Raw genomic sequence first — 22,675 nt, forward strand, 5'->3', positions numbered from 1 at the left:
AGTGAAAGAGAAACCTAGAAAGCAGTCATGCTGAAAAAGACCTAGAGGTGATAGTAGATAGCAGATCAGTTAAAATCAATACTTCAGAGAAAAAAGACTAATATAACTTTGGGATGTAGGCACAAAAGAATCAGATTATAGAGCAGGAAATTGATAATTCTTGTTTATACAGCTCTGGTGAGACTCCACCTCAAGTACTGAATTCATTTCTGAGCACCTCAGAAAGATATTAACCAATTGGAAAGAGTTCAAAGAAGTGAAAAAGTGAAAAAAGTGATGAAAGGGATGGAGGGAGTGACCGATGAAGCAAAGATCAAAAGAATTGAATATGTGATAACCATTTACAAATATCTTAAGGCTATAAACACGTTGGAGGTAGGGGATTGAGCAGGATGGTACAAGGGATTATAAATATAAATTTCTGGATGAAATTAAAGGAAAGAAAGTTTAAGATGACTCTCAAGAAAGCCTTGAGCAGTGAGATCTGTTGATTGTGAAAAATCTAAAGTGAAGAGTTGGAAGCACTGGCATTTTAGACTTTTAAAAACAGACTTGTTAAAACACAAGAAAAGTCACACAGGAAACAATCATGCACCGATAGTGCACTAACTAACTAAAGGTCTTTTCCATTATCATTTCTATTATTCTAATCCACACATAATATAATTTATTTCTTGATCTTTCAACATTTTCTGCACAGCAGCAAATGCCCCATTATCATCTTATGTCTGCATTGTTTCCCTAAGCATCGTATATGTCTGAATTAAATTGCAAGTTTCTCATTGCAAAGAACATGTATTGTTTGTTTCTAAAGCAGTGTGTGCCTGTGTGTGATATTTCATAAGCATTGATAATACTGTCAATAGATATAATTTGCACAATGAGTAAAGTTTGTTAAGCCTGTTAGGATCGCTATGGATGAAAATAAAGATGGCCCTGATCTGTTAAGATCAGGAGTTAAGATCTAAATCCAAATCCATGTCTAACCTTTCTTCAAAGTGTTGAGGGTATTTTGGATTCTGAGGTTTTGGTTCAGGCGCATCACAGGGTAAAATGTGCTATATAAATGCAAATCCATTATCATTACATATTCAGAAAGAAATGTTATGTATGGGTTTTCCATATGAGTACTAGCTGATATTTGTCTGCAGCATTCGACAGTACTTTATATATCATTTTTATCAAGATTCATTTCAGAAGAAATCCTAAGGTGGTTTAGTCAAAACCCTAATAAGTTTTGGTTTTAGTTGAAAGCCAAAGAAGTGAGTAACTCCCTTTTTCTTTGTGGATTTGCTGAACAGGTGCTCTTCAAAAGGATCACTGGGTATATTTAGCATCTGAAACTTGAGCAAGTCAAAATCTGATTGGCTGGCCAGGCCACATGATAATTTAGTAGCTGATGCATCAGGCTTGCTTTTGCCCAGCGTTTCTCAGGAGGGAAGAGTTGGAGAGGCTTTGCTGCTAAGGAAAGTTAGTAAAATGTTGCTGGTAAGCAGATTTTATTTCACCTGATTTTTTTTCTTCAGAGCAGATCTTGGGCAGTTTCTTATTCTGTAACTTTTTGAGGTCTCTGTTCACTACTTAGCCATGCAAATCAGTAGGTATTGTGGCTAAGCAAGAAGTGCTGAAAAGAACCTTGAGTGGTTGCAAATCACAGTAAGTGAAGCAATATCCTTGGATCTGTGACTGGAAGATATAAAGCATACGGCTTGGATAGATATTTAAGTACATATATGTACTTCTGATATTTGTGCTTAGAGCTTTGGCCTGCTTGCTCACTAGACATGCCACTTGTGAATTGTTTTTATGAGTTAGCCCTTCGGTTTAACAAAATAACCTCATTTTTTCCCAACATATTGGTACTAAAAAGGGACAATAATGTATGCTCCTATATTTAACCTGCAGTACTGGACTTCACTTGCCTCAGAAGGAATTGCAGCTTAGCTAGCTAAACAAAACCAGCCAACCACTCAGAAGTATTAGCTTACATGGCAAATATCTTTGGACTAAAACAGCTGTTCCAAACCCTCATCTACTATCAGCGTTAGAAATAGGGATGTATTGTCTAGTAGCAAGCTGTAACTTTGACAGGCCTATAGCATAATCATTCCGTTAATTAATCCATTGGAATTTTGTAGCAAGTATTATTTCAAGTATTGACCCAAACTATATGGATTTTTATATTTTCCAGGTTTGAAGGAAAAAATAGAAAAAAGCCACAAAAGCTAAAAACCGGAGCATCTATTCAGGCTGATGGTGGGAAGAGAGAAATTAACCTCATTCATTTAAGGTCATTTAAAAATAATTATGCCAGATTTTTCTACATTATATTTTTTCTTGTTATATTGTAATTTATCAAGGAAAACCTCATCCAAACAAGAGATGTTAGAACCATATATTTGTCCTGAATTGTAATTGCTATTAGCACGTTGCCTAATCCAGTTACACTGCAGTCTGAAATAAGATGAAATAAAGTTAGATCATGATAGCTGTAATTTTTCTGAGTCATGTTAAAGGTCTGCTCCTGACTTGCCAGGAAAATAATGTATTAATATTAGTAATTACTGTACTGTGACACACATACACATAATGGACTTGACTAATAGATTTTCATAGTATTTGACTAGTTTGGGCTAATATTATATTTTCATCTGTTATATGCCAGTGTGTAGGTGACAGACAGAGGAATACTCTGTGAAAATGGCGGATGAGGAGGAGTATGAGGAGGTAGTGGAGGTAAGAGAAAAATCTTCGAACAATGGAGTTACTTCTTTGTGAATTAGTGAGCAAATCATGATTTTGAAGATGCATTGCTGATGTATAGAGATGGACACAAGCTAACTGCTTCCCAAGTCTGGATGTGTGCAGGACCTATATTTGGTACCTTAGAGGGAACAGTGCCATCAATACAGCAGAACCTCCGTGGCTGCTGTTCCAGTACCTGTATTCAAATTTGGATTGTGACCTCTACGCACCTCCAACCCAAGGGTTTGACCTCTGTAATAGACACAATAGCCAGGCCCCATCTGTTCCCCAGACTGCTTCCTATTCTCTAGTCACTATTAAATGAAATTCATGTGGAGTCCACCTCTGGGCTCAACCTTTGTCTTTCCACCCATTGCAATGAAGAAATGTTAAAGTTCCATATTGGGAGCCTTTTGTGAGTCCTGGGTAGTCAATACAGTATGGATACTCATACAATGTAGATAAGAGGCCAAAATTATATATTAGGCCCTGGTGGAAGAGCACCAAAATCTACAGTGCTACAGCAGGGATGAATTTGACCTCATTTAAGATCAACATTTTGTATGTCATTATAGTGTCATAATTTAAGGAGTCACCAGTAACTTGGTACCTACTACAGCCTACTATCATGGGTGAATGTCAATGAAAAAACAACTTTGCTATAAGAAGTTACACTATATTAATAAACGTCTTTAGTTATTAAATTATATTTATTCCATTAAAATATATACGAGCAATTAGAATTGCATAGTGTCCTTGGAGGGGAAAAAAGAGAGTATTATTTTAAGGACCAATCTTACAACTCTTATCCACACAAAAAATCCTATGGATTTCTCATTTGAGCAAGGATGGCAGGGTTGAGCCTTTAATGTTGAACACTGTGTGTTTCTGGTAGTCAGTCAGAAGCAGATGTGCTAATTTAATTAGTTACATATCTACATTATTTGCCTTAGGAAATAAATGTCACTGTTGGTACAGATATGTATTTTAGAATCTAGTTATAAAAGGGGAAATATTTCTACAAATTTTTATGATTTGCTATATTATCTGTGAATGACCTTCTATGTACTGAATAAAAATATCTGCTGTAATTGTACCACTAGTTAGATTGTATTCATAATCTCCTTTTCTAGGCTGATGATTATTTATTTTATTTTGGATAAAGGGTCAATTTCCTTTTGTTTTGAATTGTGTGAGTGACTGTTTGCCCAGACTGCTCCATTTCCTCCATCTTTGTTTTTTGGGTTGGTTTTTTTTTCAATGTATGCCTATCTATAACTACATTTCTAGGATAGCCTCAGATGGTTCTGCTCTATTAGCTCCCTCCTAAGATATTCACAGTGGAGATGTTATAAATAAAACAGCAACAAATGACATCTGGTATCATTTTGAAGCAGCTCAGCCCTTTCCAAAATCATTAAATCTATAACCCCAGTTTTATATAAATTGCATGATTTCAATCTGTGTAATCAACTTGTGCCAGATATTGGTGTTCAAAGAAAGATGAAAATGATTGCTGGAATTAAATGAATATTCTTTTACTCATAAAGAGGTCTCAGAGTATATTGGGTATTTCATTTAAGGAACATTTCTCCTACCTCTGGATGTAATCTGTAGATCTGTATTAGTCTGCACTGGATATTGTAGCCATTAGTGATTTGCAAAGAATGTATTGGATCACATAACCAGACAGGGAAATACAACCTAGATGGAGCTATTATAAGATAGCTGCATAACTGGTTGGAAAACCATTCCCAGAGAGTAGATATCAGTGGTTCACAGTCAAGCTGGAAGGACATATTGAGTGGAGTCCTGCAGGGATCAGTTCTGGGCCCAGTTCTGTTCAATATCTTCATCAACGATTTAGATAATGTCATAAAGAGTACGCTTATAAAGTTTGTGGAAGATATCAAGCTGAGAGGGGTTGCAAGTGCTTTGGAGGATAGGATTAAAATTCAAAATGATCTGGACAGACTGGGGAAATGATCTGAAGTAAATAGGATGAAATTCAATAAGGACAAATGGAAAGTACTCTACTTGGTATGGAACAATCAGTTGCATACATATGAAGTGAGAACTGCCTAGAAAGGAGTACTGTGGAAAGAGATCTGGGGGTCCTAATATCCACAGTCCACCTCTGTTCAGAATACATAGCTTTTGGTCTTATCTGTTTAACACCCTTCTTTAAGCTCCCTTACTCCATGAACAGCCCCATTTCTTTCATTGGGACTATGGAAAGTGATCTGGGGGTCCTAATATCCACAGTCCACCTCTGTTCAGAATACATAGCTTTTGGTCTCATCTGTTTAACACCCTTCTTTAAACTCCCTTATTCCATGAACAGCCCCATTTCTTTCATTAGGACTAACCGAGGAATTAGGTCAATGAGAGTAAGGGTGGCAGGATCTGGCCCTGGGCTGACAATGACTGGAAAGCTAACAGAGCATTGGGAGACTGAGCTGGATTCTGTTCTGTTTGTCACATAATCAACAAAATAGTCAGATCAGTCCTTATTGCTGGTGATTATGCTAAAGGCAAAAGCAACAGAGCTAGATTTTCATATCCCAGGTGGAGTTTGCAAGGCTGGCAGCTAGAAAAGTCATCTTTTGAGAAAATGAATGTGGGCCCCCATAATATCAGAGTAATTCCTTGGGGCATGTCTGAACTTGATAAAAGAAGGAAGTAAAATAATGGCTATTTGGGCTACCTCTCCATTTATCTGAGAAGAGAAAAACCTTTTAATAATATATCATTGAACAACCTATTTGGGACTTAGTAATTGTTTCCTTTTTTCTATCCCTTAGAATATACATAGCTATGGGTTGTCCTGAAATAATGGATTCTCAAAAGACCAACATTATTAGAGTCAACTCCACAACAATGAATTGCTACTTTTATTGACATAATAAAAGAGATAATTAAAAAGTATCAAACAAGAACAAATATTTAGCTCCTGGGAGTGACTGACTGACTGACTCTACTAGTTTAGTCATCAGGTGGGAGTTGACAGCAATGTGTGAGAAGTCCACTTTCTCCTTGGGAGGATGATGCATACAAAACAGGACTTCAAGCATGAGGGCAAGAGAAAAGAGAAAAACCTGGTCTATTCCTCTGAGCTCAGGAATGGGCTCTTGGAAATCCTGCTTTCTTTAACACTGGCTCTCTCTGTTTCTTTGTGCAAGTCATTTAATTTCACTGACTCTGTAAAATTGCCATGATAATTAATAATCTTTATCACCTACCTGACAAGATTAATTAGTTAATGTTTGTGAAATGCTAATAATAATAATAATAATAATAATTATTATTATTATTATTTATTATTATTTAAAAATGAGCAGATCCTCAGAGCTCTGTCAGGGACAGAAAGGATGCTCCTGCATGTCTGAATCACAGTTATATCCCCCCAAAATTGAGTTTGAAAGCAGTGTTAGTTTTTGCTTCAAAGAGACAATGAAGGCATTTTGCTGTGCTGCATGATCTTGAGAAATGATGAGGTTTGTCCTCTGTTTATAGTATTACGTCGAAGAGACTGTCATTGAGGAGGGAGAACCAATGGAGGTAAAGGATTCTATGAGACTGCATGTGGAACAAATGTTCATGTTATCAATGCAAAGCACCAAATGCACAAACCATTTTGTGTTTTGAGGGTTATTTCACCATTCTGAGTGCATAAATATCAGCTGAAATTGGTGAAGATTACTTCTCAAGGGACTTCCATTTAATATCTAAGGGTCTGGTTTGGGGAGGTGTTCAGCACCTTCAGTTCGCTAAGGGCACTCAGTACCTCGCAAAATTGGGCCACCAATTACATGAACAGGAAATATGGGCTAGTGTATACTCTAATATATCTGTACTTCAGCCTATTCTGAAGACAAGTAGAGAAGGATTTCTCCTGAAATCTATTATGTTTAAACATATCAATTCTATTCTCATTCATTTTGTATAACTTCAGTCACAAGAAAAGTGATTGTTTCCATGTTTTTCTGTTTCCGTTAATGCGAGGTAGCGTCATCAGGAAGTTATAACAATAATTTGAAATTGCAGTTAGGCCATTCATATGGATACTCCAACTCAGAGATTTTTTAAGGTGAAATACTCCTCATAAGTTGAGGCTCTCGAGATGCACAGCCTGGCAGTTTTATTCTGTGGGTAAAGTGTTTCCTTCTGCACAAAGAGTCCTGTCACAAAATATTTCCTGAATCCTTGTTCCAGTAAAATGCCCATTGAGAAAATAGGAACTTTTAGTGAGTAAGTAATTCAAGACTACCCCTGCCAAAAAAGGCCATGTCATGCTGTTGGTTTTTAAGATGAAGTCCCAAGTGAAATCAATGGCCAGAAATTATTCAAAGTAAGCAATGGGGCAACAGGTTGTTCTATATCTGACTTACTGGATTTGCAATACATTAAAAAAAAAAAACCCTACCATCATTACACAGGGATTTACTCATTGTAGGCATATTAGCCTTTCTAATTAATGTGATTAGGTTGTCTTCTCTAGTCTGTAAGGGTATTCTCTGATGTATTAATGCCATGTAACCCTGGGGGTTATAATATGTAAAGAGGAAAACTCACAGTACTTTCAGAATCAAGCTTTTTTTTCTGTTCATTTTCTTTGAAGAGGCCATGATTTAGGCATTGGTTAAGATTTTCTCTGGTATATGTAACTTTGTTAGTTTGAAGTGGATATTGACTAACCTGTTGCAACACAGAAGTGAATAACAACATACTGGAACAATATTAGTCAAAACCAACTAGTGCCCACAGAATAAACAAAGCATTTTGAAAGATAAATGTTGCTAACATTTTCTTCTTTAGCTAATGTTCATTATATTTTCTAGACTATGTCATATTAATGCAAATAACCATCAAGAAATCTGAGCTTCATTCATTCTCTTTGAAGGCTTTTCTCTTTTTTAGCAAATCTATTATGAGCCAAGATTTGATGCTTCCTTTTCCAGGCAGTTTTGAAACAATTTTATTTTTGTCAGTTATAATAACCATTTCTTTTAGTGTTTTTAATTAAAATCTGGGCTGTATTAAAACCATTGCCTTCAGCATGAGCAAATATATACATCGTTAAAAGGAACTCTGGGCCTCTTTCCAACTGAGCTATACCCACTGCTTACATCCATGTACCAGACATTCTTTCCTGTGATTATGATCTGACTCACCATATCAAGAAATATATAGGTTATTAGAAAAACTGGATTCTGAATATACATTCATTTGTCTAACTCTTATACTTATTGCAAAGATCTGAAGGGTTTAGTCATGTCTATTTTACTATCGTAATTTCTTTCCTCTTTTTGGGGAAGGATATTCCTTTTGAAGGCCAATACCTGCCTTTGATCTACATTCACAACTCCCAGTGACATCAACAGAAGCTGTGAATGTGTGAATATGTGTTCCACCCAACCCCCCACATATAGCGCTTAGTATTCAGAGAATCTCTATACTTTGGGCCTATCTGTCATCAATCTGCCCTCAAAGTTCCCTCTGACGTCAATGGGAGAATGTGGAATGATGGCAGCAGAATGCCCTTCAGACTCCAAAGTTGCTGGATAAAAACCAGAGAAGCTTGATTTAGAAATCGGCTAATCTGCCGAGTCTTCACACTGCCTGCTTGGATGATGTGTAATAGGCACACTGGACAATTCCAGCAGGGAAAATTATCTTGATTTTTGGCCCACATTGTAGCTCAATTGCCACTTTGGGTGGTTCTTGAGTAGGAATTAAATGCCCATTTTAATAGATCAGAGAGTTTAAAAGTCCTTGCAGCAAAATTTTGGCTTATAATTAAAAATCCAATAAATACATATTGCTCACATTCCCAGGTGATCATGGAGACCACCACCACCACCACCACCACCAAAGGGACTACTGGCACCAGAGGCATCCCAGGAACCACTGAGCAACCTGCACTTCCAGTCAGAAAGAGAGTGAAAAGGACAAAAGTGGACTCGTCTAAGTTTATGACACCTTACCTGCAACACAGTCATAAAATGCAGGAGCTCTTCAGTCAGGTAAATTGTTACACTTGTGTCTTCCTGTTTGTTTCCTTAAGAGCCCCACAATCAAATATACATATTATAGCCAACCCTAATATCACTGTAATGTCTTCTTTTGTATTTCCTTTCTCATCCTTGTAGATTACTGACATTTACAGTGAAATAGGAGTTTCCTTCATTGTCAGCCTGCTCCTTGCCTGATTCATTCATTGTTACTCTTGTGAATCATGATGTCACAAAAAGTGGCTTGAGGGAGGGGCATGAGGTCTACTGGTTACAACAGATATCTGAGAGCCAAATTCCGTTCCTAATTTTCTCACTGACTCTTTGTGTTTCTCGCTGACTCTCTCTACCTCAGTTTACACACCTCAGTGGGAATAATAATTAAAGATATGTCTGAGATCAAGCATGATTGGGTTTATTTTATTTTATTTTTTCATTTTTGACCAACTGTAGACAGAGGGCCATGCTGTGAAATCCAGATCTGGATCCAGCTTTCCCAAAGCTTGAGGGAAAGTGTTTCCAATCTGGGGTGCCAGTTCAAGCCCAGCATTAATTACATAAGTGTTGTGAGGCACAATTATTGCCTAGGAAGTGTTTTTACATTCTAAGCTGCTGTACATTGTTATTGTAGCACCACAGCAGCTGGACACTAGTAGGCTGGTAACTTGCAATGATGAGAAAAGAAGTGTAGAAAAAAATAATTGTCATTTGATGGAAGTGATAAGCTGTTTCATTGTTTGATTTGAGGAGGGAACAGATCATAATTCAAGGCCCAGTCCTGCAACCATTACACACAAACACTGCTTATTCAGTGTTCCTAATCTTGTGAGCAACGGCATTCACTTGAATAATGGCTGTAGGATTGAGCCACAACATGCAGAGTATTTTTAAATTGTGGGCGTGCATCTTATGCCAATAAAATCAGCAACTTGCCTATAGCAAACAGTTTAGATGGCGACTTCCAAGAATCCTGGGAGACTGCTCAACTCACAGTGAAAATCAATGGAAGTTGGGTACCATAGGCCCCTTTGAAAAACCCAGCTTTAATTTATAAAATTTAGTGGGCCTGATCCTGATTTCACTGAAGTCATTGGGAGTTTTGCTATTGACACCAATGGGAACTGGATAAGGCCACATGGATTTTCAGCATATCTAAACAGCTACATTCATTATACTAGTTGAAAAATATTTGTGTCATATTAAAATTTGTGAAGCTGTAAAAACACTGGGCCAAACTCTGCTCTGATTGCCACCTGTGCAGCCCCATTGACTTCATTGGGGTTGCACAGGTATAAATAAGAGCAGAGCTTGAGCCATTGTGTTTTCAGATATCTGATTCAATTTTGTTAGCTAAGCGATTTTTATAGAATAATTGTTAAGAGAGCAAAACCAAACTCCCTATGGGCCCAAGATGTCATATCTGGATGATCTGAAGTGGGCTCAAAAGGCGAAAGAGACTATTATATTTGTTACTATGTGCTAGATCCCCAGCTGGTATAAATCAGCATACCTTCATCTGCTCCAGTGGGATTCAATTGACTTCAGTGAAGCTAAGCTGATTTACACTATTTGATGATCTGGCCCAATGTTTCTAAACCTGTGAAGATAAACGTTGATTACTACTCTATCTAAAGCTTCGCCAGAACTTTGGGGTATGTGTGAGTAATATCCAGTCTTGTTTTCTTTCAGAACAAATACAAACAGAATTTTGAAAAAGAAAAAGGAAAGCCATATGCTAGCACAGTTGATACGCCAGAACTTCGGAGAATTAAGAAAGTACAAGATCAGCTCAGCGAGGTATGTGCTAGGCCTCATAAAGCAAATGAGATAAAAGTTGGTAAGGGGCCGCATCTCCTGGGTTACCTATTTTAACTATTGGCAGAGAAGCAGTAACCACATACATAAAGTTACGCAATTCAGTCTGGAAGCTTAGCAGAAACATCGCCAAGGTCTCTGATGCAGGAAATGCAGACTCTATGACAAGCTTAAAATTCTAGGATTCTGCTTGGGATTTAGGCCTTTGCAACAAGGAAGAAGAGATGATGGTCCTTGATCAGCTGGATAATAATTCCAGGTGGCTGTGGCCAGAAGGGGTTTGAAAAACTCTTATCTGAAGTTAAAGATAGGATGCTGGGAAAATGATAGTAAAGTATAAAGCACTGAATTAAATGCCACTGCTGGCTACATCCCGTCATACTGCTGCAAGTGGTATTCCTGTTGAAGTCAATGGAAATATTGCCTGAATACTGCAAAATCACACCTTTGAAAATGTGCTTAAACAGTTCTCTTTTCATATAACCATATAACATTTAGCTGCCCTGAACAGACCCTGCTGATGTGCTCTAAGAGGTACCTATTTGTGGTGGTGTAGTCCGGTTTCAAATAGCAACTATGTACCTATTAGGGCAGGTCTACACTGCAACTGAAAACCTGTGGCTGGCCTATGTCAGCTGACTTGGGCTTGCAGGGCTCATGCTAAGGGGCTGTTTAATTGCAATGTAGATGTTTGGGCTTGGGCTGGAGCCCAGGCTTTGGGACCCTGCAAGGGGGGAGGGTCCTGGAACTCGGGGTCCAGCTCAGACCCCAACATCTACACTGCAGTTAAACAGCCCTTTAGTCCAGACCCTGCAAACCCGACTCAGCTGCCACAGGCCACCTGTGGGTGTTTAATTGCACTGTAGACATTCCATTAGAATGCGCCAGTAGGATCTACAGGGGGCAGTTAGAGTGGAATACATTAGTGTGCTTTATAGATAGCATCTCTCTGGTGCACTTTGCTGTGCTTTGCAGACAAGGACCAGTTGAGCATGAGTTATGTTAATTACATGCTTAAATGCTTTACGGAACTGGGACCTTAGCTATTGTTACTGGACCATGCCAATATTCTATTTTTAAAAAGCTATCATTTTGGGGGTGTTTTCTTGATGTAAAATAAATATTTCTTCCAATTAACTGTGTCTAGGTTAAATATCGTATGGATGGTGATGTTGCTAAGACTATTTGCCATGTTGATGAAAAAGCAAAGGACATAGAACATGCAAAGAAGGTGTCACAGCAAGTGAGCAAGGTAAGAGTGTGAGTAACTCTGTGAAAGGGTTGTGGACATTAATGGCAGCTACTCGTGTGAGTAAAGTTTGTAGGTCAGGGGCCTGAGAATAATTGTATTAAAATTTCAGAGTAACATAGGAAGATACTTAGTAGAGAAACAACTGATCAAGAGAGAAAAATGTTACAATCTTAAATGATTCTCATTGAGGTAGTCAACAGATTTTCTTGGTTCGAGACGTTGTTGTCTTTAAAATTTTTAAAAAGCAGGCTATATACTAACACATTTTAGTGCTTCCCTAAGGGCGCAATAACCAACATGCTGGTATTTCTGTCCAGGTTTTATACAAACAGAACTGGGAGGAGAATAAAGATAAGTACCTTCTTCCTCCTGATGCTCCAGAGCTTGTGCAGGCAGTAAAAAATACAGCAATGTTCAGTAAGGTAAGAGCAGCTTCTGCTTTGGGGCAGTGAAGTGCATGTTTCATTGCTAGTGAGTGATTGATAATTTTATTACAAGTAATAACTTCCTGACACTTTTTCCTCTGTTTAAGAAACTGTACACAGAAGATTGGGAGCAAGACAAAACATTATTCTACCCATACAATGATAGTCCAGAGTTGAGGCGAGTTGCAAAGGCCCAAAAGGCTCTTAGTGATGTAAGTAGCAAAGCCTAATTGTCCATTTCAACATAGTGGTGGAACACAGATTTACCGCTATTGCAGTGGTTCTGTGGCAGTATGCAGAGGTCTTCAGGGGAACATCAACTCATCTAGATATTTGCCTAGTTTTACAACAGGCTACATAAAAAGCACTAGCAAAGTCAGTACAAATTAAAATTTCATATAGACAATGACTTGTTTATATTGTTCTATATACTGAAATGTAAGTACAATATTTATATTCCAATTGATTTATTTTATAATTAAATGGCAAAATGAGAAAGTAAGCAATTTTTCAGTAATCATGTGCTGTGACACGTTTGTGTTTTCATGTCTGATTTTGTAAGCAAGTAGTTTTTAAGTGAAGTGAAACTTGGGGACAAAGCAAGATAAATCAGACTCCTGAAAGGGGCACAGTAGTCTGGAAAGGCTGAGAGCCACTGCTATATAGAATTCTCAGTGGATTTGCACTGGCATAAAACCACTGTAATGGAACAGAGAATCAGTCCCAAGATGCAGTGTGGATATATATGAAAACTGTAGTGATAGCTTTATTGAAAAGCACTGAATGCACTGTGTGTTTATGAAGTTTGAAGAGACTGGAGATTCTGAGTTGTGTTCAGAAGAATTAGTATAATCAAACCATTAAAGGCCTAATCTTTTGAGATGCTGTTTTCAATGAGATATGAGGGCATTTATCATCTCTCAGGAGAGAATGAGAAACTTCATGATTGGACCTATAAACCCAATTCTTCCAGATATAACTTCCAGGGATAACATTACTTCACTACTTCACAGGATTGGTTTAATTTATTTAACATTTATAGAAGCAGTTGGAAAACTGAGTACCTCTTTGGCTAAGGAGCTATATCATAAAATCGTAGAAGATTAGGTTTGGAAGAGACCTCAGGAGGTCATCTAGGCCAACCCCCTGCTCAAAGCAGGACCAACCCCAACTAAGAGTATGTACTAAGGGTAACGCAAAGTCGCTGCCGTCAGATCAATCTTTCTGGATCGACTGAGTGGTCAGTGTAGACCCACTCAATCGATCAGGAAGTCAACCACCCCCTCAAGTGGTGTAGCACTGTGTCAACAGAAACACAGTTCCCTTCGGCACAGTGCAGTGAAGACGGTGTGCAGAAGGAAAACACAGCAGTCGACGGGAGTTACGCAAACTACTCTGTGTAGCTTGCGTAACTCCCGTCGACTGCCGCCGAATCTCCAGATAAGTGTAGACCAGGGCTTTATCATCCCAGCCAGGACTTTGTCAAGCTGCACCTTAAAAGAGACCTCATAAGAGACCTCAGTGAATGTTGAAGGCATTCAGCACCTCACAGGATCAGGGCTCTGAAATCCAAACTATTAATGTATTTTGAAAGTCCTCTAGCAGGTTAGTAATTTCTCTCGTTCTTAAAGAACTCCGTTGTAGTTACCTTGGTTGAGAGAGTTTATTTTGCAGCAGTGGAAATGACTGCTTCTGTTAATGGAAGCATTGGAGAGGTCAGGAGTAAATGTTCTATTGTTTATTTAAACAGGCAGTTTTTGTAAATGTTTTACCCCTTGTATTATTTTAGATTGTTTACAAAAAGGGGCATGATGAACAAAAATCTAAATACACTTCTCTGCCAGATCCACCTGACGTGCAGCTTGCCAAGAAAGTGACTAGACAACTCAGCGATGTGAGTATACTGCAGGCCTTTCCCTCCACTAGAAATCTTGCTTAAGGATCTTGAGAGGCAGAATGGGTGCAAGAAAGGAATAAATAAATAAGACCAGTCGTCCCAAGGGGATCCATGTTGCCAGCTGGTCTTCCATGATGACTGTCAGGTTTATTTCTCCTCCTCTTTTTCAGTTCCCATGTTCACCCTGTCTTCTTTCCTCTCTCCTCAGACATCTCAGGTGAAATCCTAGCCCATCTCATGTTAAATGGCAAAACTTCCATTGACTTCATTGGGTCCAGGATTACAGCTCTCCTCTTCAACCCCCTTCTGTTTCATACATAAACACAGACACACACATCCCCTCCTTCCTCAGTCCCCTCGTTCTCCCTCTTTTTCTGTTCTCTCCACCCTCTCTGTACTAGGGGTACACTATAGATGGTAGTAATGATCAACATGGCCATTATGTTGCTTGTTTAAATTCAGATAGCAAATTGTCTGTATGTATGTGTGCATTTTTGATTACATAATGTTTTACCAGGAGTCCATAATTTGTTCTCAAGGAACACATTTATTTAACTAGTAAGACTGGATAATTGATCTTTGATTATGAAATGCACGTGTGGGATCTTAAAAATGAATAAGGTGTGCTCATACTGTAGAATATATTTAAATATGAATTTCAATGCAAAATTATTATGCACAAGTAGGATGACCAGACAGCAAGAGTGAAACTTTGGGACGGAGGTGGGGATACATGGCATCTATATAAGAAAAAGCCCTAAATATTGGGACTGTCCATATAAAATCGGGACATCTAGTCACCTTATTATAGAGGGTCCTTCATTCCAAACATCCTCAGGTTCACAGATCTCAGTCAGAGGAAAAGTTTGATAAATAAGATGTCTTCAGTGTGATTTTGCACCCTGCATTAGCTAATCGCAACATGCAGTGAATTCCATATCCTTAGGGCATGATTAACGAAGGCCCGCGCACCAATCATCTCCAGTCTATATTTCAGCATAGTTAGAGTAAATCATTACCAAAGAGTACAGTGATGGAATGGAATACAGAGAGATCAAGGTTCAGCTAAACAGATGGGACTAAGTCATGTAGATGCCTAAATTAGAAGTAGGATTTTAACTCAGTTCAGAACGTAACTGTGACTAAAGAGTAGGTGATAGATGAACATATTGCTTTGTACTAGTAATTAACTAAAGCAGATTATTAAGAAATTACAATTATTCCCTGAAGATTGAAAAACCATTGATGAACACAGTGATGAGCTTAGTTGTGAGCAGAGAGAAAATATTTCATTTGGAGAAATTTCTCAGATAGCTGAAGGATCTTACTTTGCAACCTTACTCAAATGTAGCTCAAAAGATAAATGGATATCAAAAATCCCTAATCGTGGAACCAGCAGGAACTAACTGATCACTATTTAAGGCTAATGAAGTATGAGTAGCAGTTAACAGACTATATGTAGTACATGCCAGTGGAAACGAGCATTTTGTTAGAATTGTTTTACATAGCCAATCTCTATAAGTGGCATAAGAACTGAAGCAACATGGAAGTACTCGGATTTTTTGGAGCATGCAGATAAACTGAAGTATCAAAAGGCAGCTGAAGCATGATGGCACCAAGTCAAAACCTCTGCACTGCATCCATTATGAAGCGGATGGGAACTAGACCAGAGCAGACAATAGTTTATTTCCTGATGAGCTTGAGTACAATCTGATAGAAATCCATGTACCATGCAAAGGGAGTGCCAACCCTGCATATATCTGGGTGGTCCACTTTGGTTTTGTGACATGTTTTGTCTGTAGTAGTAGGAAATTCTAAGTGAGTCAATAGGGGAAAATATGTGTGTTAGTTAGAAGTCACGGATGGTAGTTCACAACTGAAGCTGCTTCAGTGCTGAGCATGTACAAGCTGCAGAAAATGAGGGAGCTTGCTATTCAAATAGATCATTTGATTCACTGAGTAAGCTTTGGAACAAGCAGAAGTGGAATTTTGGCTTGTGAAATTAGCTTCCCTGCTAGAATAACCCATTGTTTTAGAAATAGGTAAATCAGACTATTAAATCTAATGTATATAAGCAATATATACGCACCACTAAAAGCATTGTTCAAGAGAAACCAAGACACCTTTATAAACCTGGAGATGGATAAATTGGAAGTGCACTAAAAAGGACATTGCCTTTCCTCTCATGGGTCAATTGTGTAAAAGGGAAAAATGGTGACAATTGCTAGAGCAGAGGGAGGGGAGCAGAATATGGCGATAATTGAACAGTCTAATTCATATTGCCAGTGATGCTGGTCCAAATGATAAACAGCTATTTCCAAGCATGGTGCTCCTTGTCCAGTGAACTGTAGATGATTTTGGGTGAGAGAGGGAGAGAGCTATATATTCTATTACTAGAATTTTTAAAGTAGCCCACAGAAGATTTCCTTGGGCACTTTCGAAAACTTCAGCTTGTGTATCCTAGAACCTAAATCAGATTAAACCAAACGAATCTGCATCAGTATTCTCCCATGGAGGAAAAGACTAAAAACAAGCAACCACCATACTGGTGAGAATATTGTTGAATATAAGACTTACATCAGCTAATCAATTACATGGGATCCAATGGAGTTACCAAGAAAGAACAAGGGGTTAACTAAGCAATGGAATAATTAAGCCAAACATCCATGACAAGCAGTTAAAATGGATTTGAGGCACTTGTAAAACTTGAAGCAATGTTTTAAAATAGCTCAACTGTTTTGAAAACAAACATGGAATGTGAAAATAAAGGGCTATTCCAGAGAGGTTGCTATTTTATTTTATTTTATTTTATTTTAGCAAGATTAATATTCATTATTTCATTTTATTATAGTGTAAGTACCGTGAAGACTATAAAAATAAGATCAAAGGCAAGTGGAGTCAAACTCCTTGCTATGAAGTTGCAGTTGCAAGGATGAATGCTGATAATTTCAGTACGGTAAGTTATTTAGACACTGGGACAAATATATGCTTGTATCCTATGTTTTTATCAACTCTTAAAATGCCTGATATATTTTTTCTGCTTTGTTTATAGTACTTCTCTTTTTCTATTTAAGCTATATCATGGATGTCTATTTTGCGATGATAGTGTATTTGATACATTTTGTTCTCTTTTCCTGTTGCTTACAGAGAAAATATCAGGAAGACTATGAGCTCATGAAAGACCAAATTTACTTTATGCAAACTGAAACTCCAGAGTACCAGGCTAATAAGCGAGTTGGAATTGCTGCCAGTAAGGTAAGTCAAGAATGCCCCCATTTACTTAGTTTGTTCCACTTCTGAAGTCCCTGTTCAGGTCCATTCCCACTGAAGTTGCCTATAAAAGTATTGACTCATTCTGCAAACGTTTTCTGAATACTTCTGCCAAACTTCTGATGACTCCTAAATATATTCAAGACCTTCAGTTGGAAAGCCTCCTTTGAAACAGAACTTTCTTCTTTGTTCCGCCTGAGACTTCTATAATGGGCCAGATCTTCAACTGGTGTAAATCAGTATAGTTTCATTGACTTCAGTGGAGCTATGCAACTCACACTTGCTGAGGTTCTGGCCCAATATTTCCATATTCAAGACATATCCTAGATCAGTGACTCTCAACCTTTTGTGGTTGACGATCCCTTATTCAGTGTCCAAAATGTTTGAGATTCTCCTTACCGTTACTGTAAAAATAAGACTAAAAATATATCAGTGATAACAATGATGCATCTATATAATTTATTTGTGTGTGTATTTCAAGAGGTTGATGGAGAATACTTGACTTTGAAAGGGAAACGTGTATAGGGAGTGGGGGAATGAGATTTTCTTTGCTTTAGATTGTAATAAAATTTTCAGTGCCTTACAATCTCCCCTGATTGCCTTTTGTGACTCTACTGAAAGTCAAGACCCACTGGATAAAAGCTGCTACATAAGAACAGTTGGAATCCTGTTGAATGGTATATTCAATATAAAGCAACTGTTTAATTGCTTAGAAATTATGCTCTTTCTCTGATATTCACTTAGTTTCCAAGAGCAGTCCTTCTAAAAATGAGCACTCTAATCAAGAAGACAGTCCAAATATACAAGTTCTCATCAGTGATTTTTAAAGACTATTCTATTTTTGTTTTGTTTCTATAGGTGAAATATAAAGAAGACTATGAAAAGAGCAAAGCTTCTACAGATTATAATGTACTTCCTGCTACACAGAATCCATTGCTCAAACAGCTAAAAGTTGCAGGAAATCAGCTGAGTGATGTAAGTACCATAAGAGTTCAGTTTGAATATTTTCAGTTATATAATATAAACCAAGCCCATCAGTTCTTTACAGCATGGGTTCTTGATGCAGGGACAGTCTTTTTCTTCTGTTTGTACAGCACCTAGTGTAATGCCGATAGACTCCATTTGTTGGCAGGTGGAATCAAACCTGGGACTGCTAAAACTTGGTGTATGAGCCTCTACTGCATGGGTTAAAAGCCAGATGCTTCTTAGCCAACACTATAGCAGACTCCTCAATCTCCAGATGGTCTAGGTACCACTAGAGAGGGACAGAAAAACACACCAAGAAGGCATGGGCAACACTAGCACAGTGGGATCCTGGTCCATGAATAGGTCTACTAGGACATATGATAATAAAGATAAATAATAACAATAAATAATAATTAATAATCTTCACTGAAGCTTCTTGGTATTTGCAGTTTGCCATGTGAAAGATTGTTTACTGTGAAATACACCCACCCAGTCCAATGTACTAACCCTTCAAGAGCTAAAGATGGAGGATTGGCAAGTTGAGGGAGTAGTTGACTGTTCTCTAGTGTCTCTGTGTCACGGTCAGCTGTTACAACAGAATTTGTGATGGTGTTATAGATCAGAGAGTCATATCCATTCCCTACAGCTGGAAGGAATTTTCATGTGGTGTCTGATGAAGCTAAAAACAATAGAATTATCACATACACTGCACCTTTTTTAGCTCCCTTCAGTGATGTAATGATTTTTCAGTTTTATGAGATGGGGCCAAGTGTGCATTTCCTTTCTTTCTGTAAGCCTGTTCTTCTCATCTATGAGAAAGGAGGTCTCACCTCTGTGTCTCAGTTTTGCCATGCCCATGAGTTCAAAAATCATGACTGAGCCCCCACTAAAAATGGTGAGATAGGCTTAAAAATCAAGAGATATGTTTAAAAAAAATGTTGGGTGCTTTTTATTTGCTTTCTGGATTTTGAGTCTTTAGGCAACTCTGAAGTCATGTTTTCAAGCTTTTCTCTCCAATCATGAGAAGTTAAACTTTACTTAAAAAAAAAGAAAAAAGCAGCTGAGATTCTCACCTAATTACATGCTTGGGGCTTTATGAAAGGCACCAGTTAACATGACACTTGTGATAAAATTTGGACAGTTGGTAGCACTGCAATCTGCCCTCCCTCTCCTAATTGATTAAAGGGATTTTCAGTAGATTCTGTCTAGACATTGTCTAGTTTCACATGTTTAATAAAATTTATTCTTGTTAAGCAGAACTGCTGTGTAAATTGACTTGTGCTGAACAACCTGAAAAGAAAATCTGAAAAGAAAATAACCTTAACTATAGGTTGTTCCTTGCTCTTCCCCCTTTTGCTTTACATCCTCAGCATTTTCGCTAGAGACATGGATGTACCAAAATCAAGGATCTGAACACCATGACCTTTGGAAAAGTCTGGCTCTGGAATTAGATCTGAACTTTGCATCTGCCCCCTGTATTTATAATAGACTGAAACCCTAGAGCCTATCACATGGACATTTCAGCAAAACATAGATACAGATCCAAACTTTGCAGCTCAATCCCCTTTCTGCTTTTTACATTAGTAGATTATTGCCTTGTCAAACTGATGGCTTGCTTTTATTTCTAGCTGTCATTTCAAAATGTTATCAATAAAGGTTTTAATAAGAGTGTCATTTTTGCTGATTGAAATGAATGAATTTCCATAAAATATTCTATATTGCCTGACTTTATTTTCTTTTGCAGAAATTATACAAGGAAGCCTATGAGAAATCAAAAGCAACAAGCATTAATTACTGTGACACTCCAAAGTTTCAAGTTGATAGTGTTCTGAAAAACTTTAGTGATGTAAGTATTGTTATAATTGTTCCTGTATTTCAGACCTGACTTTCTCAGTTATATATATTTATAAATATATGATTTTTCTGCAGATTAAATATAAAGATGCATATCAAAAGAATATTTTGGGACATTACATAGGTAGCTATGAGGACCCATATCATACACACTACATGAATGTTGCAGCCATGAAGAGTGATGTAAGTACGACAGTATTTGTGTTGATTCCACCATACTCTCATTTCAAGGCAAGATCACTATGCTTATGTTGTTTGTTGTTTTATTCCCTAGAAAAATGTTTTCTATCTAATGTTTCAAATGTTGTTTTATTCCCTAGAAAAATTACAAAGCAGATTATGAGGAGGACAAGGCAAAATGCTACTTCCCTCAGACCATAACTCAAGAGTATGATGTGATAAAGAAGTTAGACCAGTGCAAAGATGTAAGTATGTGGCAATAATTGCTGAAAGGAAGCCAATTATTTGTAGAAGGGACTCACGCAAAGCCCATGAAAGTCAGTCAAAAGATTCTTATTGACTTCCATACGATTTGGATTAGGTCCTATTTGATCATGTGGTTTTTAAAGGCCATATTCATATGTATTGTTTTCAGGAGCTTCTTGTGACAGCTGGTGGTCAGGATGGGCTCAGCCTATTTATTTTTTTCTGAGAGATGTAACCTCAGAAGGCTGCTGCTGTGCTCTGTGTAGCCTTTTTCACATTAAATGTTCCAAAACATGACTTCGCCCTCCATTTTGCTAATTTTTTATAGAATAAATCAGAATGAGACCCACTGGATCAGACTATATATGTCATGTACACCTTGTACATGGTAGATTGCAGGGCTGCTACTAGCAGGTCAGGCTTCTCTTCCAGATATGGACTGGTTACAGTTTCCTTCCCAGAGATATGCACAAAATGTGTTCACTATAGGATCCTTTAGGGCACCCCTCAGCTCTGGCAAATTATGTTACTCCTAGCGCCACCTGGTGTCTAACTATTATCATACAGTTTTACATTCCATTACAGTATGTATCTTTAACTTTGTCATTTTTTGGGGTACAGTTAGTATTTAGTAATGCAATAGTGCAGTATCTTATTTGATAGTCAACTTTATTTATATGTGTGTATTTGAAACATATTTTATTATCATTCCCCCAGAATACTTACAAAAAGCATGCTGATCAAATCAAATTTACACAAGTGACTGATTCTCCAGTGCAGATTCAAGCACAGATCAATAGCAAGCAGCTTAGTGATGTAAGTAGCCTGACAAATTAAGCAAAACATTATGTGGTTTCACATTTTCATGCTAATTTATGTAAAATATTTCAGTGACTCTTCTGTGACTTCCCCTTGTGGACAGATATGCTGTAATAGATCCACTGCAGGTCAATGAGGTTAAAGTAATAAAGTATAGATATGGGCCTGAGTCAGATCAGGTTGCAGATTTCAAATCTTCCTCAAAGTTGTGTTGTCTGATCTGGAGTTTTTGATCTAGCCCAAATCTGTCCTGTGTTCTGTTACTTTTGTGTTTGTCTTACAGCTGTCAGCAACTGATTGTTGTCATCTAGAATGTACTAAAAGCTATTTACAGTTGTTTACCTAGGGGTCTGGTTGGCTTCAAATGTTGTTTAATTACAACTTTTATTAAGAGGCTTCAGAGGGTAGGCAGAGGAGAAAAGCAAAAGTGCAAATGTCAACGTTTTACAGTAATTTCTTTGATACTTAGTGGATACCAGAATGGAAAGGTCAGCTCCAGATATAGTCCAGAAATAACACCAAACCAATATAATAAGACAAAGTACTTTATTGCTAAACTCTTTTATTTACCTCCCACTGAAGTCCATGGGATTTGCATTTGTGAAAATGAGGGCACAATTTGACCCTTTTGGTCTGATACTGCAAAGTGCAGAGCACTTCCTGTAAGATATTGCATGCCCACAGTTTAGACTGATTTCCGTGGAAGCTGAGGGTGCTCAGCACTCTGAAGTTTCTTATTTCAGAACGGTTAAACAGTGCACTTCTCCCCCACACCTCTTTCATACTGAGTCTGTTACCGATAATGACATTATGTGATTCTATAAGAAAGCACTCATTCATAAAACCCACTTGGAACAGAGCAACAATTAACCTGGACCATTTGTCCTTCAACAACACCTAACTGATGGCCAAATGAGGGCTGCCTCTGCATTGATGCTCCAGTGCATGGAAAGGGTGACTACAAACCTTTTAACAGAATAGTCAGCTACTTCTTGTGGTATTGAAAGGATTTGGGAAAATAACTTGGCCTTCCAACTAGAAGCTTCACAATGTAGGTCTGTATGGATGAACATGGTACCAGGCACTTGCTCATGTGTTTTAGCTCAGACATCACGCTTCATCATGTGCCAGGTTGTATGGCCCTCACACAGAATGAGCCAAGGTGGATTAACAGAATTGCTTGATGATCATG

General features: G+C 37.9%; 1 protein-coding gene across 28 annotated transcripts in view; it reads left to right on the plus strand.

The window, feature by feature from the left end:
• Nucleotides 1-1,371: 1,371 nt before the first annotated feature.
• NEB (nebulin) overlaps nt 1,372-22,675 on the plus strand; it is a 181,844-nt gene continuing 160,540 nt past the window's right edge. For all 28 annotated transcript variants that reach the window (XM_067549447.1, XM_067549453.1, XM_067549452.1 and 25 more), the window contains exons 1-17: nt 1,372-1,488; nt 2,192-2,290; nt 2,666-2,736; nt 6,262-6,306; nt 8,583-8,771; nt 10,449-10,556; nt 11,722-11,826; nt 12,144-12,248; nt 12,359-12,463; nt 14,041-14,145; nt 17,000-17,104; nt 17,296-17,403; nt 18,277-18,393; nt 20,129-20,230; nt 20,314-20,421; nt 20,559-20,663; nt 21,382-21,480. In XM_067549447.1, the coding sequence (XP_067405548.1) occupies nt 2,701-2,736; nt 6,262-6,306; nt 8,583-8,771; nt 10,449-10,556; nt 11,722-11,826; nt 12,144-12,248; nt 12,359-12,463; nt 14,041-14,145; nt 17,000-17,104; nt 17,296-17,403; nt 18,277-18,393; nt 20,129-20,230; nt 20,314-20,421; nt 20,559-20,663; nt 21,382-21,480 (1,542 nt within the window). In that variant the 5' untranslated portion in view covers nt 1,372-1,488; nt 2,192-2,290; nt 2,666-2,700. The remainder of the gene's footprint in view (nt 1,489-2,191; nt 2,291-2,665; nt 2,737-6,261; nt 6,307-8,582; nt 8,772-10,448; nt 10,557-11,721; nt 11,827-12,143; nt 12,249-12,358; nt 12,464-14,040; nt 14,146-16,999; nt 17,105-17,295; nt 17,404-18,276; nt 18,394-20,128; nt 20,231-20,313; nt 20,422-20,558; nt 20,664-21,381; nt 21,481-22,675) is intronic.

The sequence above is a fragment of the Emydura macquarii genome, unplaced genomic scaffold (genome assembly GCF_026122565.2).
Source record: "Emydura macquarii macquarii isolate MOO-44397 ecotype Brisbane River unplaced genomic scaffold, CSIRO-AGI_Emac_v2 contig_1253, whole genome shotgun sequence".
Lineage (NCBI taxonomy): Eukaryota > Metazoa > Chordata > Testudines > Chelidae > Emydura > Emydura macquarii.